This window comes from Rhodnius prolixus, unplaced genomic scaffold (assembly GCF_049639745.1).
Source record: "Rhodnius prolixus isolate KJV_2025 unplaced genomic scaffold, Rpr scaffold_8, whole genome shotgun sequence".
NCBI lineage: Eukaryota > Metazoa > Arthropoda > Insecta > Hemiptera > Reduviidae > Rhodnius > Rhodnius prolixus.
Window position 1 is genome coordinate 27,581,653 of NW_027411593.1, and position 19,042 is coordinate 27,600,694.

The 19,042-nt window shown below is 32.2% G+C and overlaps 1 protein-coding gene across 3 annotated transcripts in view; it reads left to right on the forward strand.

Moving 5' to 3' along the window:
- Positions 1-18,980, forward strand: part of LOC141451074 (uncharacterized) — a 37,173-nt gene extending 18,193 nt beyond the window's left edge. The window contains exons 1-11 of one of the 3 annotated variants that reach the window (XM_074122121.1): positions 10,696-10,748; positions 10,936-11,003; positions 11,091-11,293; positions 11,635-11,710; positions 12,069-12,167; positions 12,278-12,326; positions 13,578-13,807; positions 13,944-14,177; positions 15,110-15,603; positions 16,806-17,063; positions 18,383-18,980. In XM_074122121.1, coding sequence (XP_073978222.1) covers positions 10,711-10,748; positions 10,936-11,003; positions 11,091-11,293; positions 11,635-11,710; positions 12,069-12,167; positions 12,278-12,326; positions 13,578-13,807; positions 13,944-14,177; positions 15,110-15,603; positions 16,806-17,063; positions 18,383-18,523 — 1,890 coding nt within the window. In that variant the 5' untranslated portion in view covers positions 10,696-10,710 and the 3' untranslated portion in view covers positions 18,524-18,980. Of the gene's footprint in view, positions 1-10,695; positions 10,749-10,932; positions 11,004-11,090; positions 11,294-11,634; positions 11,711-12,068; positions 12,168-12,277; positions 12,327-13,577; positions 13,808-13,943; positions 14,178-15,109; positions 15,604-16,805; positions 17,064-18,382 lie in introns of those variants that run through there. The other 2 variants (XM_074122124.1, XM_074122122.1) reach the window with 2 other exon arrangements.
- The last annotated feature ends 62 nt before the right edge of the window (positions 18,981-19,042 follow it).

The window sequence follows — 19,042 nt, forward strand, 5'->3', positions numbered from 1 at the left end:
AATAAATGGGTTGTTACGACAATAAGCAGGCTGAGAGCGAACCACGCGGTGTGCGGATCGTATCTACACAGGATCAACAAAAGGTCCTCTCCTCTTTGTGTACATTGCAATGAGGAGGAGGATTTCAAACATGTAATAATGATATGACCACGTTATGTGGTAGAAAGGAAACGAATGTTTGACGATATATACAGGTATTTAGATGCACCATTTCGCTACGACATTATATTCTCCACTAACATATACGAGCTTAAGTCTATAGCAGAGCTAGCAATGAAATATGAATGTATTTGAAAGTTGTAGAATGAATGCAAGGAAATGATTACAGAAAGATTTTAATTTCGGTTAAGCTAGAAGGATGGCAGGAGCACAGAGAACTGCTCCATCCATTAGCTGTGGTTTATGTAAATAGCGGTATACAGTAGAGGGATGAATGTGTGAAGCGAATGTATTTATAAGTAAGAATGGAGAGTGAGTGATATTCTAGTGATAAGCACCTAGACGATGCTGGCTGTATGGCGGAAGCCAATGCCAAAAAAAAAGCAAAAAAAAAAGTCACAATCTATAACATTAAAGCTAATAACATTATTATTGAATTGTCCTCAGATAACGATGGTTCTTTATTTCTCAAGAGAATTCTTTAACTGTCATTGAGATCTGGGACATTTTCAAAAACTTTCTCTGTCATTTCAATTATATTGATAGATATTTACTATTTCAAAAAACGTGACTGCATTCTTTCTACACTTCTCTGAATGAAATAATCCTTTATATTCTTTTTTCTCTTACAATGTGATTAATAAAAATGAACAATCAAATACAAACTTTGGCATTGTGACAGTTTCTTTTCTTTTATCCACTGCCTTCGATGGTATGTATACAAAAATAAGAAGAGCTTCAGCAAGCCGCTTTGGCTCCTTGGTACTTCCAATAGAAGTTGAGTAGGACATCATAGAATGAGTTAAAGAAGCCATTCTAGCTGGGGTTGTTCTTAATTGTAGTCGACCGGCGATAACTTTTTTTAGTATCTTTACTAAAATTTACTATGATTTTTAGGAGGGCAGTTCTGAATGTTTTCATTCTACTCATTCTGTCGATATTCCGCCCTCATTTCGGCTAAAGCTTAACGCTTCACTACTATGAAACGTAAATCCAATTTCATAATTGCGCTAAAACTTTGAAAACCTCTTGGTAATCGAGTATCAAAAGCAAGAATATTGCATAGATGCTTATTAAAATATTAACAATTGCAACTAAAAGAAAAAAAAAAGAAAAGAGATTAATCGTTATTTTATGATAAAGGGCATTATTTAAATGATAAAACGAAATAATATTATTAAAAAAATAACATTGGGCAGAACGTAACCTAGCACAGGATTTCAAGACTGAATAAAAAATTGCACACAGCTAGAAGTGGAATGCAGCACTCTGGCAGCAGGGTATGCGAGACACACCTAGAGTGGCGATCTTGCTTCTTTATGGCAGAAAGAAAAAAAAACCACAACCGTTTACAGGTCATTTCTGTCGATGACCTTGGCGTGTTAAGGATTGCGCATGCTTATTTTGTCCGAGTCTTTTAGCTCCATTTGTTTTTTTCATATAATTAAATATGAACATATATTTTACAATCATTTCTTTTGAAAACATAATCATTCAACCATTTAATGCAATAATTAATTGAACGACTCAGTTGAATACTTACAATTCTGTCTTAAGAAATACGAGAGTCGTTTGAAAAGTCCGTGCAAAGTCAGAGAGATAGCACTACTGGCGCGTATCGAGGTTATGTTTAGTTAGTAGCATCTCTTGGAAGAACACACACCAAGTTTCAGCCAGATCGGTCTATTTCTTTGTGTTTGGCATTCGTTTGAATCGAGGAAGTCGAGTGATTTTCAAAAAATGGACGAAAAAGAATTTCGTGTGTTGATTAAACACTACTTTATGAAAGGCAAAACGCCTGAGGAGACTAAAGAGAAGCTTGATAAACATTATGGTGACTCTGCACCTTCGATTAGAACAGTTTATAAGTGGTTTCAAAATTTTCGGAGTGGCCATATGGGCACAAGTGACGCTGAACGTTCTGGACGCCCTGTTGAGGTTACTACTCCAGAAATCATTGATAAAATCCATGATATGGTGATGGATGACAGAAGAGTGAAGGTGCGTGAGATTGCTAGTGCTGTGGGCATTTCGAATGAACGGGTACATAATATTTTCCATCAACATTTGGACATGACAAAGCTATCCGCAAGATGGGTGCCGCGATTGCTCACGCTTGACCAAAAACGATATCGTGTGAAGTGTTGCAAGGACGATTTGCAGCTGTTCCAGAAGAATCCGCAGGACTTTAAGCGTCGTTTCGTCACTGTGGATGAAACATGGATACATCACTACACTCCTGAGACCAAAGAACAATCTAAACAATGTGTTACCAAGGGGGAATCTGCGCCAAAAAAGGCGAAGACCGTTCCTTCGGCCGGAAAGATTATGGCGACTGTCTTTTGGGATTCGCAAGGAATAATCCTCATCGACTATCTGGAAATGGGTAAAACTATTACAGGTGCATATTATTCATCGTTATTGGACCGTTTGAAAACCGAGCTGCAAGAAAAACGCCCACGATTGGCCCACAAAAAAGTCCTTTTCCATCACGACAACGCACCAGCTCACACCTCAGCAGTTGTGGTCGCAAAATTAATGGAAATAGGGTTCCAACTCGTTTCACATCCCACCTATTCTCCAGACTTGGCTCCCTCGGACTACTATTTGTTCCCCAATATGAAGAAATGGCTGGCGGGAAAAAGATTTTATTCAAACGAGGAGGTGATTGCAGAAACGAATGGCTATTTTTCAGACTTGGACAAATCCTATTATTCGGAAGGGATCAACAAACTAGAGCAGCGTTGGACGAAGTGTATAAGCCTAAAAGAAGACTATGTTGAAAAATAAAAAAGGTTTACCCCAAAAAATTAAGTAGTTTTTATTTTTGCACGGACTTTTCAAACGACCCTCGTAGTTCCCGTCCATTGAAGATACCCATGTTTGGAGATTTTTTAAAAGTTTTATGAAGGAATACAAATGTTTTTACGAAAAGACCGAGTATATGTGATAGCGAATACAAAATACAAAAATTAAATTCGAATAAGACACTCAGCGACCAAGTACTTCATTCCTTTTGTTAAAATTGGAAGTTTGAGGCACATTTCCTGATTAGAATATAAATATATAATGATTAAAAAAAAGGAATGAAACTTCTTTGTATCAAAGACGAGTTCCTAGCTTTTAATTGTATCCAAGGTATTATTAATACATTAACAGTGCATTTAAATATGTTTGGAAAATGCCAAATTTGAATAACATCAATTAATTGAAAGTAGTATCAGGTTTATAATATAATATGCAAATTCAGCTACACAGAGAATAATTTTAGCCATTTAGAAATGTTTGAAAAAGCATATGTGTTTTATTCAAATTTCTTGCTGATTTATGTATCTTTTGTCGTTTAATCAACCCTTATGCATAACTTTTTAAACTTTTTGTTTTTATTAAGGAGATAAATGTATATAGAGAATTGTTCCTTAACTTGATACATAATCGCTCTTATTTCTAAAACAAAAGAGAAAATTAATTTTATGATTGCTTTTTGGGGCAGTTGTGTGGTAGTTACGTACTCTTAGCAGATGCCTCAAGAAAGGTTGTCCTCTCTTTGTGGGATTTATGAAAAAGTAAACTTTTAACAAAGTTTCATAGTTTTCAATTATCTTAATATCAACGCTGTTACAGTGAGAGTAAGAGAAAGTTGTTTGCTAGATTTTAAATAACTTCTAGCAAGTTTTATAATAATATTATTATTATTATATTTAAGACAGTGGGAAGTAGCTAAGAAATGACCATGTAACTTTATGACTAATAAAAAACCTCACAGGAAGTGATGATATGTGTAAAATACTAATTTTTTGAATGTTTAGTTATTTCCTGTCGTGTTTATTTTTTTGTACATATATAATTTAATTAGTAAACGAAATAACGAAGGCTTTTCTTAGTTCATGTTAATACAAGTCATAAAATTCTTTTTTTTTATTTTGCCAATAATATTAAGTAAATAAAGTTATTCAATGGTTTTATTCACTTTACCACTGTGTTAGTTCTACCAAGTAAATCAAACTAATATCCTTGAGTTGCTAAAATAAATATGTTTTTATAATTATCATGTTTGCCTCATTAATTAATCAAAATGACACACTTACAGTCATCGCAAGATCTACTGGCCTAAACGGTTAATTAATTACTGGATTTTTTTTAAAATTATTGTTACTCTTTTAATGTACTCGTTCGAATATGATAAATCTATAGATAAAATAACGTATTGGGAGGTCTTAATCAGAAAAGCCGTTTTCAAATTAATGAGATTTTCAATGTTTTTATTATTTCTTACAGTCTTCAGTTAATTACCTAATTTGGGATTGTTAAATATCAATTGTCATATTGTAAGATTTTATATGGAATGCAGTAAGCTGTGTGAAAACAAATAAAATGGTTTTTTTAGTCTTCTGTGGGTAGATAATATTCTCTAACGTGCCTTTTTGGACCTGAAGAAGTGACAGGCCCTGAGTCCCGGGTATTATCAATCAAATAAATAAAATAGCGTGCGGTGAAACTTCTAAAAAGCTATTTCAGTTTAAGTAGGTTTGAATGTACTACAAATCTAGGTTCAAAAGAAAATGGCAAATTGAAATTTTTATTTTTATTTTGCTCAATTTACCATTAAAATACTCTGGTTACACAAACCACACAGAAAGCATTTACTTGAGACTTTGTTTTCTGAGAAAATGTATTTTTAGAGGTTTACAAGGATGGAGATACTTCAGGCTTGCCTCAATATTAAGAGTAAAATATTACTCATGTACCAAGTGGTATATTGTAGATTGTATTAAAAGGGCGGTTCCACCAAAAAGGGGAAAGAACGCTGGCAATACAAAAAGCCCATTGTTCTCCGCCCACCACTCATCTCATAAGAGATACCGGGCCTTTAAAACAACAAATCCGGCTAAAGGTTGCCAGATTTTAATATAATAAACTAATGAAGTAGCAACAGGACACTTGGGAGCATGGCGTCTCAATCGCCCAGTGCACTGAATAAACCTAGAAAGTTCGTAAAGATTACCCGATGCTACAATCTCTGGGAAGGAAACATTTAACCTTCCGAAGACGAGGAATCTAGTTTTAGAATAATCGGGGCACACCTCTACAAAGTGCCGCACAGTCTCATTGGACTCACCACAGCCAGCGCAATGTACCAAGTGGTACAAATGTACTAATGAGAATTAAATATGTGTCAAAATTCCAGTGGTTGCAGGAAGTTAGTTATTTGACCGAAAATGTGCAATTTATATTTTAATTCATTTGCCTCTACTCAGACTTACTGCTTTTGTTTTGAAATTCCTTTTGAATAACATTGATTTCAAGAGAATTTTGGGAGATCTCAAGCTTCTGTACCAAGGTTCGTTTTAAAGATAATATTTAATAAAGCCAACTAATGTTTAGTAAGAATTCCAAATATGATATTGCTACAAGAATAAGTCGTGAATTTGACACATCGGATGTACGAATCAGGCTCCAAGTTTCTGAAGTAAATTAAATAAAACTTGGGAAATAAGAGCTACTTTTTTCGATATTCTACTTGTTTTCATAAAATTCTATCTTATATAATATGGTTTTCATATACAAGAATGTCTTACGAAGTTCATAAAATGATAATATTGGAAACTTTCTGTTTTAAAAATAGCCCACAACTCTAATATCACCGCTTTCAATTGTTTAACTGAACATTTCAAGGTTGCGTGTAACTAAAGTTCAATGGCAAGTTAGTGAAAGTGCTTACCTTCTCGCTCTTTCATTACATAGATCTATTTATGAAAAACTTTATACATTTTTTATTAAAAACAACTACATGATAGCGCAGTAAGATCTACGACCTTGGTGACTAATTATACTTTATAAAGTTTAAATATAGAATTTTTTTTTAAAAATAAATTATAACGTCTCTGTTGGTCAAATTAGAATGGTTAAGAGGCCTGGGACGCTTAGCTATGTATTCAGCAGTTGGTCCATTCCCATCTTGACCTTGGGTTTTATTTGAGATGTTAATTATGAACCAGTTACTTCTTCCACTGCTAGACACCTGTTAGACAAGTTGCGGCTGAAACCTGAAGATATTATTTCACAAATTTGTTTACTATCCACTATTTAGGAGTTAGCAATCTGTGTATTCTTCATACAATTAGTAAACTTGTGTGAGTAGAAAAATTATCAAATGAAACCATCTCTAGAACATATTATTAAGATCAATCAGGTCCGAAAGAAATCTCGGGTTTTTATGGCATTTCAGCTGGTGCAAGGGATTGTCAGGGATGTTGGGAGATGCGTGATTCTGTTATAAAGGGGATTAGAACTGTGGGAGTGAGAATTGTGTTAGTGGGGTGTTTTATATTTGCTGGTTTTGTCGTAAGGGATGTTTAGATTGTCTTGAACAATAAGATTTGAGAGATAAAAAAGGAGCTTCTGTAATTTTTCATTCATTCAACTTGGATTGTAATGCTTAAATATTTCGTATCGATTACTCTGACCAAATAGGTTTGATTATCGTGTTTACATTGATCTATCAATTTCCATTGGGTAATCTGGGTCATCGTCCAATTAGTCAGAAGTTTGGCACGTTTAGTCTGAAGAGTCGTTTGTCTGTGAAGAACCCAAGGTAGAACCCAGGTATTTAGTTGGAAGAGGATTGAAGGAGACAGGAGACAGTAACGTAAACGTGCATATTAGCATTTTACTGTTTAATTTTTATTTTCCACTTTTTAGCACATTGTCCTATAATAATAATAATAATAGAGTTTATTTAAAGAAATGTTTCCATCTTACAATACAATAATATTTATGAACAAATAATAATTCTAAATTCAATAGAAAAATAAATAATAACTCTGAAGGCAATGGATTACATCCGTCTGCCGAGTTGCGATTACAAATTATTATGGTTTAAAACTGCAACTAAATGAGGAACAAATAAACATCGGATAGAGTAAAAAATAAAAATAATATTAAAACAGAACAAAAATAGAAATGAAAACGACTTATCATCAGAGATAAAATTCATTAATAATCAATCTTCTATAAGAGATAGCTGATTTTAAATATTTGCATAAGTCACTCCAGTTTTCTGTACCATTCAAAAAACTACACACCTCCTCAATCGAGAGAACTGTTTTATTTAAATAATGAAGCCTATATGGCGCCAGTATGGGACAAACTCCTATAAAATGAATAACGGTTTCTATGTCATTTAGGTTACACAAAGTGCAGTTTTGGTCAGCTTCTGGATCAAAGGGCCTAAAATTTAAATTGAATGACTCTGATCTGGCTTTTATTATTAGGCGGGCATCTTCGACACTATAATTACAGAGGTATTCCCATTTATCGTAATCCAACCTCGGATAGATAACATGATGTTGTCCTTCTCTCGCCCTAGCTATATCATTCTCTCTCTCGTTCATCTTTAATATATCCAGAAAACTATTTAAATTACTTCTCCAGTTATCATAATTTTCTAGATTGAACGGGGATATTCCCAGTTGATGACACACGTTATCCCAATCCTTGAACCACAAGATTTTCTTAGCGATAATTTTCTTGGCTATTAGTTTGGGGAGCCTACCGTCTGGAAGTTGAAGTATTTTGAAAATATAACTTATGTGCAACTTCAATGTATACCAAAACATACTCGTCAAATTCGTTTCTAAACTGATTATATAATTAGCCGTATTGTCCTATAATATGTGTGACATTTCAAAATTCAAATCAAGATGTATTTTTCGTTGATGTCTTAATTTATATATACATATATTAAACATCCATTTAACTATTTTCTTTAAAAAAACATTTATCTACAATCATAGAGATTGAATGTTATTATTAATAAATAATAATCAATAGATATTTAACTGATAATTACAGTTTAAATATTCATGTGAAAACATGTCAAGGTTTAATTCTTCTTATAATACATTAATAATCAACAGGTGACAAATCTATGGTCAAGACTGACCGGGTTAAATTTCATAAGAGAATTATGTAGGAATGGATTCTCATTCTGTAACTATTTAGAGAACGTTTACCATTTGTCAAATATCAGAAAGTGCAAAGAGAAAAGAGACCGAACTGGTGAGTATGTCATCAGAACCGCTTCCTACACAGTTTTATAAAGACCTACGCTCAATAATACAGATATGTGATAATTATTACTTTATTTGTAATCCACGCATCAGTGAGCGGTGATAAATAACCATAAAAGGCTTAGCTTTTAAAGTTAGTTGGCCTATTTTGGGCGGTCTACGTGCAGATATTTCATATATTTAATCACTCAGTTTTTTTTTTAAATCTAGAGAAGAATAAATACATTTTGATAGAATTTAACTAACCATCCTTGCCTTAAGTTTCTTCTTCAGTAAATTATCCATTCAATCTGGAAGCTATTCTTTGTTTAATAGTATTTTTTGTTGTTGTCCGTTCTCGTCTTGTAAACCTTCAAAAGGGCGCTGAGTCACTAAGTGAGCTTGGGATGGAACCAGTAACATGTGTCAAACATCAAAACAAAATAATCGTGTGAGCCGACTAACACGGATGTCCAGTGGGAAGATATCAAGGACAGATGATTCTCATTTCTTGTCCTCCCCACACATAAAAAACAAAAACTGATGGACAAGTTTAAGAGAGATTTGATTTTTCTTTATTTGAATGTATTAGAGACAATAATCCGAGTAAAATTTAACTTAATTTCTCTACATGATAGGTCATTTTTAAGTGAGAAATCATGATATTGGCATAAAAGGCCTGCACGAGTGTAAATTGTGGTTTTACTCTTTTCTGTTCAGATCACAATGAAGGCGGGCAAACCTCAAAAGCGATTGATTACAAGAAAAAGAGTTCTACAACAAAATCTCGTTACGTTTTCTAGCATTGCCGACTGAACCAACATGTTTAAAAATAGTTTTTCAACTTTAATTTTTAGTGAAAAATCACTTAGCGTAAAAATATCAAGAGATTTAATTTTATAATCATGATAAATTAATATGTACGACAGGAAATACATAACCATTTTGAGATTATTTATAGAAATAGCCACGAACATCTAAAAAAAATAATGTATATATTTAAAACTTGTTAAATGTGAAAGAGCCGATCGCAAGGAAAATTGCGTTTAATGACGTCAAGAAAATTATATATATTTATATACAAAGTTAAAATTTTGTCTGAAGGAGATATCTCAACAGAAATAGCAATTCAGTCAGGTAAGAGAGCACATGGACCGCAGGCTTACAATATTGTGACAAATTTAGTGCTGAATTTATACTGTATTAAAAATACCAATACATTTGCTTTGAAGCACATGATAGGTACTATTTTAATGGAGATTTCCTACGAGAATGATGAGTTCTATTTTTCCCAAAAAAGGGGGAAAAAAATTATTCTATCCATAAATAGAACGTTCTTGAACGTTTGTTTAAGAGCAGTCATACTAACCATATAATATTCAAATTAATACTTTAAATCAACTATTACGACTGTAAATATATCCAAGGTCTGCTTCTATATTTGCTATAAACATGGTAATTTTTAAATAAAATACAGAATAGAAAATAATAAATCTGAGATTAAAGTGTGTATAATTGCACTTCATTGAACTGCCACTGTATATTATGTAAATGAACGTTTGACATTGAATCGACAGACACGACTTGAAGCGGCTTGAAATCAAAAAATGATACTATCAAGAAACAATCTCTTTGTAAGACAATCAAAACAACAAAGTTGTTATTTATATTGAAAGTGATTCAGCCAAGCATTCTAATATCTATTAGAATTACAATAATTACAACAATTACGAGGATTACAACCAAAAATTATAATCTGTCTTGCTAATGCTCCATGCAACGTCTCTAACAGAAATTGTCAATTGAATACTTAAAACATCACGTTACAAGAAATTGAACTTTCGCCTTTCTTCATAGCTCAACACTCATTTTCCACCTTTCATCTTTAAAACTTCTTGACGAGCCCAACCATTGACTTGTTATTAACTTTTTAGCAGAAGTGTGCAATAATTAACTTATTGGAAAGCCACTAACGGATGGTAACTTTTCTCGTCTTCTTATATTGTTACTAGAGTTACTTGTTGTAGAAGCAATCGCATCTGCAGATGTAAAATTTTAATGAGATTAATTAAAAAAGAAAAGAAATTAAAGAGAAAGTTACGTTGATGTAGCTTTGTTTCAAGAGTAGGCAATAAATTTTTCCCATTTCAGCACAATTTGGTTTAATAGGAGCTTACAACAGCAGTCTCTCAATTTCTCTAAACTGTAACCATTCATCTTTTGTTAAATGTCGAATGTTTTACAGGGGATTTTCATCTTCATAAAAGATATGTTTCTCTGACAATTCAGCAGATTTATCCCTTTTTGATTAAAAAAAAACCTAACATTTAATTATACTAATTTATGACACAGCATTATAAGTAAAACAGAACATTTGCCTACAAACGTTCTTTTAGCTTATTAATTCTTAATATAACTTTATAGTCATAGCTTATAGTCAGGACTGGACTGAAAGAAAATTTGATCAGTTCTGCGGAAAGCAATTTTCTTTCTGTAAAAAATGGAATCCTTGTTCCTTATTCTTCAATTATATCTAGTGTAAGATTAATACATTCATGTATATTAGGTACTACTAATTAGCGTACATTAAATTAAAAACTACTAAATTAAATGAAGAACGTACCAGAATTATTGATTTTGAGCCCAATGAAACGGTCTTAGCATTCAAAAAATTGTATTAATTAATATTATTACAGCTAAGTAAGAATCTGTTTCTGTTTTTCAGAATGAACAGGATGAGGGAGACCACCACAACTACTGTGTCAACAACAGCAGACCATGAAAGAAACCTAGGTATTATTTTCTTCTTAATAGAAAATAATTTTCCAAATAAGTATAAAAATCCTCTTTGAATTAACTCTTGATTCTTGATATTTGTAGATGCTTTACTCGAAGATTTACAAACAACTGTTTCACGATCGAATTCCACAATTAATTTAAATGGTAATGTGACTGGTTATCGAGAAGTTAGAAGAGCATATACGGACGGTACGCCAGAAGGTACAGTCTCTGAGTATCAAATTGAATATTTAAATCCTGCCAATTCTACACAACATATTGTTGAAAGCTCATATAATAATATGGTAATTATTAACCTAATTTATTTACTATGTTCACTTATTTAAGCTACAATACAATGTTTTATGTCGGTTCTGAAAGGCAAATTGCTTCTTAGTTACGTTGCTTTTGAGCAAAGAAGTATTTAATTATTTTGTTGTTGCAGTTACAATTTAGATAGATTATTTAATAGTAGAATACATTTCATTATTAAATAATACGTTATAAACTGATGTGGGAGTAAAAAGGATTAAAAGAAACAATCTTTCAAAAAATTAACAATCAACTGCAGTCTAAATCTTCCAGACCGATAAAAACATACTACATGTATATTAGCTTGTAAATCTAATACTTCTTCTTGTTTTAGCAAAACCCAAGTACCCAACGGGCTAAAAATGTTACAACTACCTCCTATAAGTACAACACCGTAGAATCTACATCAGGTGAGAATATTTTAATTTTTAATTGCTCTTTCTTTTGGCTATCTTCTATTTAATTTTTTTTTACTGTAGACGATCAAATAAGCATTTGGTGCTGTGCTACGAAATATATGTATGTCCTTAGAACTACCAATTATTCTTAATACATTTCCCTGCTTAGTTCCGTGAGAGCTGTTTTCTTTTTAATTTAATTGGTACATTAATATTTTCTATTGAAAGTAAACCACAAACTTAAATCACTTTTCTGTAGAGAAAAATAGTTAGTTTTGTTCTTTTAATGAGTAGAATAAAACCACTGTCCATTCTTCATAAAATAAATATTTAAAAATAAACAATTGACTAAAACCTTTTTTTGTTTCAGGAGGTGGATCTGGTGATTTAAAATTAAAGCAGAATATTTCTGAACTTGATACACTATTGGATGACCTAAATACAGCCCAAAAAAAGAATTTTGCTGAAAGTATGATATTATCTTGTATAAATATTATATCTTATTTTACATATAACAAACCTAACACACTTAGTGTATAAAAATTGTACAAATAATATTTATTTGTATGTTTTTCTTAGGTACAGTTATTTCCAGCAGGAATATGTCAGGAACTGATCCAGGAATTCTGTAAGTTTTGTATTGATATTTTCAAGACTTAAAATCCTCTTTTTACTTCAATTAATTACAACTAGTTTATTCAGAAACTATATTAGAGACTAATATTTTATACTTCTCAATAAGATCTTTGCTTATTCCTTGAATTATTTGAATAATTATGTAAACATTTGAAAAACAGTGCTCTTTAATTTGAAAGGTTAGAATAGTTCGCCTTTAAGCTTAGTCATCCATAAATGTTTCTCTTTTTAAAAGAAAATTACCATAATTAAAAGTCATTTTCAAAATTACGATCTATCCTTAATTTTGTTTGCTTATTTAAAGTAAGTTACAATAGGAAATTATGTAGGTAATTGTGTATTCTGCGAATTATATTTAAAGTAACGATTATATTAAACTTAGAGTATTGGCCATGCTGCATTTCGTGAATAATTTAAGAGCTTTACATTAGGAAGAAACTTAAGCACTTTCAAGACATCTCAAATAAATCTAAACCAATCTAATTGAATGACAAGCTCTGAGGAGATTTTACTTGCTATAAAATTTATGTCTCGAGCATCATAAATCTTTGAGTTCATTATCATAAGCGTTAGATCTCTATTGTGGGAATTATCGCAACAGATTCTATATGAAAGGCTGTGCATACGTTATCTAGGCTAAAATTTCGAAATTGGTGGTCCATTGATGAAGATAGAGTAGCTCCGCCAAACGGCAGTACCGCCGTCCCAATTATAGGTTATATATAGTCACAATCACTGTTGACTTCTGAGATCTAATGGTCTAATATGCCAACACAAAAGTGTCTGCAGTTTGATGTCCAAGTACTTGGCCTTACGGATGCTGGGGTATATCTGGCCACGCTTCCAGGACACCCAAGAGCTGGTTGCCTGTACGCGCTTCTCCCTTCTTAGGACCTCTCGACTCGCTTGGCTCTTGCGTTCCCAATTCTTACGATACTGTAAGAAGCTGTACTGCAGTTCTATACAGAATGGCGCTAAAGTCACTTAATTGTCGCCTCGGTAATCAGTGTTTTACAGAATTATCTTTACACTCGCCGTAACACCTATCCGACTCTCCACTTTTAGTTTGGTATAAGACCAGCTATTTCTCATCTGGTACCTATCATCGTATAAAAAAATAAAATAAAGCTCTAGTTTCTCAAATTCACTTTGATCCGTCATGTACTTGTTTTGTTTACAAATTATTACTGTTTAATACTTTGTATCACTACCAAGTTTTGAAATTTATGTAATTGAATTTTAGGGATCAAAGTGGTTCACGTAGTTTAGTAAGAACTGAACAGAAGCATTATACTGAAGAAAAGTCTTTAAGAGGTAGAAGTCCTTCTGCTAGAAGAGAATTAGTATTCACTGGACAAAGAAGTCAAGATCCCAGCCCTATGAGGGAACAATTGTATTACGAGCAACATGAGCAATCTCCTAAAGTACAGCAGTTTTATAGATATGAAAAAACAACAAGCACTAGAACTACTGGTAAGTTGATTGTCAAAACTAAAATTTAAAAAAAAAGTAAAATTTATAACAAAAAATAAAAAAAAATTGATAAAACAGTTATGAAAAGATTTCATTGATAAGGAATTATTAACTAAACTGCCTGTTTTGTTAAAAGGGCCAACTGTTACTGACCCTGTTCCAGCCGCTGATCCTGGAAGTCTTCAGAGTAGTACCGTTCGAAATTATACTTACGCCGATGAAAGTCCGCTACCATTACGACATAGATCTCCATCTCCTGGAGGTGCTGTTCATTCATATCATTACTCCAGTACTGCCACATCCAGAGACCAACCCTTACAGTCTCCACCTTTAGATAAATATAGAACCTATCCAGACGATTATCCTCCACGTAAGAATTTATAATTGTGATTACTCAGAATTATGTAATTATGATTTATTGTTTTGTGATTGTTATTACCTATTTTTAAATAATTTTACTTCAAATTATATGTCAAGAAGAAAGAAAAACAATGGTTATTATAAACAAAGAGTTGTACAGAGTAAAGGTTGTAATATGTTCAAAACAATAATATTTTTTATTTTTGTAATATTTTTAAAAGTGGAAAGTTTTTGCTGAATTTTTTCATTTTGACTTTTGCATACTGAAGATGAACTTTAATGATTTACTTAAAATTACCTTTTTTACATGAGAAAACCTACGAATTTATTTATATCAGACTATATTTCTGGCTTCTTTTGAACGCATTGCATCAACATCAAGGGCGTTAATTATCCTGAAGTAATGCGCAAATAAACGAACAGCAACACCTCTATCAACTCTACTTTCAGTTAACCTGTTTAATGATAATGAATTTTTATATAAAGATTCTACCCAGGTTAAGATGTTGCTATACACAAGTAAACGGTATTAAAAGTGGTTCGGCAAAAGAGGTAAAGGCGTCTAATTTAGCATCTGTAATTTCTCTTCACTGAGTGACTTAAATATTATCTGATCTCAGTCTTCATTCTGTAAAATTCCAGAAGATTGATGTATGTTTTAATTTATTAGCTCTTCTAAATCTTTATTGCTCATATTGCATAGAATGTAGCCTGTTAACCCCTTTGCGTGGTTTATATGAAGTGCCTTTTCTTTTTGGTCACAGATATGTAGCCTCCCCAAAAAATGCTGTTAATTGTAGGTTTCTAGCGTTAAATTTCTTTATTAATCTTCTATTATATTCTTATTTACTTACTGCCTTGAAAATGTGCGATTTTTGATGATTTAGTAAATAGTTACTAAGAATTAAAAAACAAATATCATTTATGAGAATTTTATTCCAGGACAAGGCAACGCTTCCTACAAATACAGTAGCACAGTTCGTGAATCACGAAGCGATGTGCGCGGAAAGACACCTCCGCCTCCACACAGATCACCATCTCCTGTGACGTTTAGTCAGCCGCCACCACCGGCAAGAAGTACCACTGTAAAAACGTATACATACGATCAACATGGAAACAGCGGGGCCCCTCATTCACCGCCACTTGGGCAAAAATTTTCCCCTTCTGATCCCAGTCACAACCGCTTAACATATAACGTATCCCCAGGACCACCACCTACACCTCCACAACATCATAGTTCAGTTTCTAATTACAAGTATTCAAGTACGACACATCATCATTACAATAATCAACAACCAGAAGAGACAGTGCCTCTCATGCCCAGACCATTTCCTACACCGCAGCCAACCACAGTTACTCCATCATCACATTCCGATCAACATCCACCTAAGAAATTAGATGAACTGATGGCTTCATTTTCTGATGCAGACCAGCGGGTAAGATATTAAATTTTCTAGGTACAGCGTAGGTTATAAATTGTAATAATAATTAAAAAAAAAATTGTAGAATTAAATGAAAGTTATGTAGGTATTAAATAATAATAATCATGGTAGAATTAAATAAAAGTTATGCTAAATTATTTTAAACAGTTGGACTGATAATTTTTTAAAAATTGTTTGCCATCAAAAATGGTTTAACAAAAAAAAAAAATTAATTGAATTCTTTTGTATTTAATTCTTGTATTTAATTTTTTCTTTTCGTTTGTATAATCTTTTATTTGACATCTACAGGGGATAGAAATATTTTCGTTACTGTTACTGATCCCTGAAGTATACAATCATAGATTGTCGAAATCTCGGGGGAAAAAAACAAAACAAAATGTCAGTGTTTTTATGTTCACTCGTATCACAGGCGGTAGCTAGAATTTTTAAGCCATTGGTTACTAAATTTGCTTTTGCTACATTATTATTATTATTTTTAGTATGCTCTTTAATCCAGGCTTTACAGTCTGAGTGAGAAAATTAGAATCCATTCCCGTAATATCTAACTTTGTTAGATCTTACAGCACTTCAAAGTAAGGCAATAATAAAGTTGCTTGCACCTCATAAAAATATTCTGAAGAAAGTATCACTTTTCAGTCCCATGTGTTGTTATTTTGAGAATTGACCTAGGCTCAAAAAATGATCTATAACTATAATAGCACTAGGACTAGGAGAAGTACTAATAAATAAATGTTTCCTTACTTTCTAAGACCTGTAGTTTTTCTTCAGAGATTCTAATGTAACGTCCTAATGTAAAGCCCATATCCTTAAAGCATAAGAAAAGTTTAAGTTGTGAGTTAAAGTTTGAGTGCAGTGGTTCCCTCAAGTCCGGCTTGCTACCCTCACTTTTATTTTTTTAAGAAGCCTATGGAAAGTGTTGTCTTTTACAGACAACACTGTTCAGAGAAGGCATTGCATACAGAAATTTCTTTATGCCAATGATTTTAGGCTGCTATGATCATGTGCCGAAAAAATAGTATTTTAATTGAAGCGAGATGCTCGAATGGCAAAGCCAGCAAGTGACTTTTTTTTAGTCAAGAACGATATTGAGCATAATTTATATTCCACTAATTGTCATATATTTCTAAGTAAATAGACATAAATAGTTTAACTTGAAAACCACTTATAATAATAATAATAAGTCAATTATTTTACAGCATAACAACAGATACACGGAGACAACAGTTCATCACTACACAAACAGTACTCATCATCCACCTCCGCAAGCAATACAACTTTATCCAAGTAATGAAAATGAGAAATTGATCGAAAAAGAAAAAGAAATTCAAAAAGAAAAAGAAATTGAAAAAATGGTAGCTCGTGAAGAGTCTAAGAACGTTACTGGTCCACCTGTATATTATCCACCTGGAGTTGAATTGTTTGCTAAAAAAGAAGAAAGTATGATGCAGCAACAGGTAACTTACTTAAAGATTATATTTTCGTACAAAAAATCTACTTTTTTTTTGTTGATAGAAGAAAATAATACAAATGATGATTAAGTTGGTATTCTTAAAGCACAAATTAAGTGTGTAAAGTTGTGTTAATCTGTTTCTTGTTTATCCCCAGCATAGGGACCTGACCACATATTCATAGTTATAAATCTAAGTTATAGATTAAAAATATAAGTTTAAATTTCCAAACTTAACCTACATAGCAAAAGACTCTTATATTTACTGTTACTGCGACCTATTTGGTCATACGGCATCGAAGTATGGGGATCGACTTAAGCGTTCCAACTCACTACGCCTCCAGACATAACAGTCAAAAATACTTGGAAAACTTCTTAACGCTCCGTTCTATGTATCTAACCTCTCTATCCATAATAACCTCTAAAAATCCCTTACATTACAGCTCTTGCTAACACTCGTTTTCTCAAATTTCATTCCTCTACAGCAGCTCATCCTAACCCTCTCATAGAGAACACCTATCTTCCTCCACATTACCAGGTAATCCTCTAAAGAGATTGAAGAGAAGATGGCCTCGTGATCTACTCTTATCGTGAGAGCAGTATAGCAAAGCACGTTACTGGAGTGACACTACTGGGTGCCTTCTCCACTCATATATATATTATATTTTTTTACCAGGATCCATATTTGCTTTTTGCAACAACCATTGCAGTTGTAAATTCCTATAAAAGATTAAAAAAAAAAAAATCCAATTTGTATAAAAGTTGTTAGACAAGAATTTGTGATTATTTTAATTACGATTTGTTTAGAGTGCACAAAATTAAAAATAAATTTTTTAATCTTTAATCTGGAGACAACAGAAACATTGAAATCAGTTCATATGTCTGCTCCATACTTTCATGATTCATGGGTTCTTTATCTTAGAAAGAAAGGAGAAATCCTTTCACGGTGTAAACAAAAAACTGTCCAAGAAAACTTAAAGAAATTGTGACTTTTTGCACTATTTTAAAGAAATCGTTAAAGCCATATTCACTAAAATGGTAAGACACAGTTAGGTTTGTGAATGCTGTCAGAGAGGTCCAATTGATATCTGCGGGGCTCCTATAGTCAAACGTGATTCCTAAAATTGGCGCATCTGGAATGCCAGATAAATCTTCTGTCATCAATTACACCATATTATAACAAACATGGCCCTTTAACAAATTTTAATGACCTCATTAAATGACCTTATTAAGTAATACAAATTCTGCCTGTCTTTCAATTGAATTAACTGTATACGCTATTAAATATATATGTAGATGTACTACAACCAATTATTTAAATTTCAGAGTGGAGGAGGAAGATATCGAGCTAAAGCGAAGTATGAATACGAATCTAAAAGTAAAAGTAAAATGACAGAAAGTTCTGGAAAAGCAGTTGTACCTGTATGTTTACCGTTATGCTGTGCAATGCCATGTGTGATAATGTGATAAAATATTTAACATTTATGGAAGAAATTGCTAAAAGAAGTGTGCAATAAAATACCTTTCTAACAAAATATGTAAGCATTATTTTTGTAAAAGCTCTTTTAAAAATAAATAAATAAATAAAAATGCTTTAAAACGATTTTTATAAAATTTAAAAGATTAAATGGAAATTTAACTGTCATGAAAAGGATAAAACCCAATTGTTTTAGAAGAAATAAAACAATATTTTGGAGTGTTATGAGTAACAAAAATCAAATGCAGAAATGTATAAAGATGATATATTTCTAGAATGTTAAATTAAATTTAAAAATAAATTAAACCTATAGACCTTTAGCAAGTAAATTTATTAATATATTTATTTTTTAAATGTATGTGTGTAACACTACTACTGAACAACTTTAACATATCCAACTATTCTTTATTTGTAAGTAAAGGATGAATAAATAACATTTTTAACTTATTTACTTATGTTATTAATATTTTTTAATATTTAAAGTACACACAATTAAGTTAAAAGAAGCA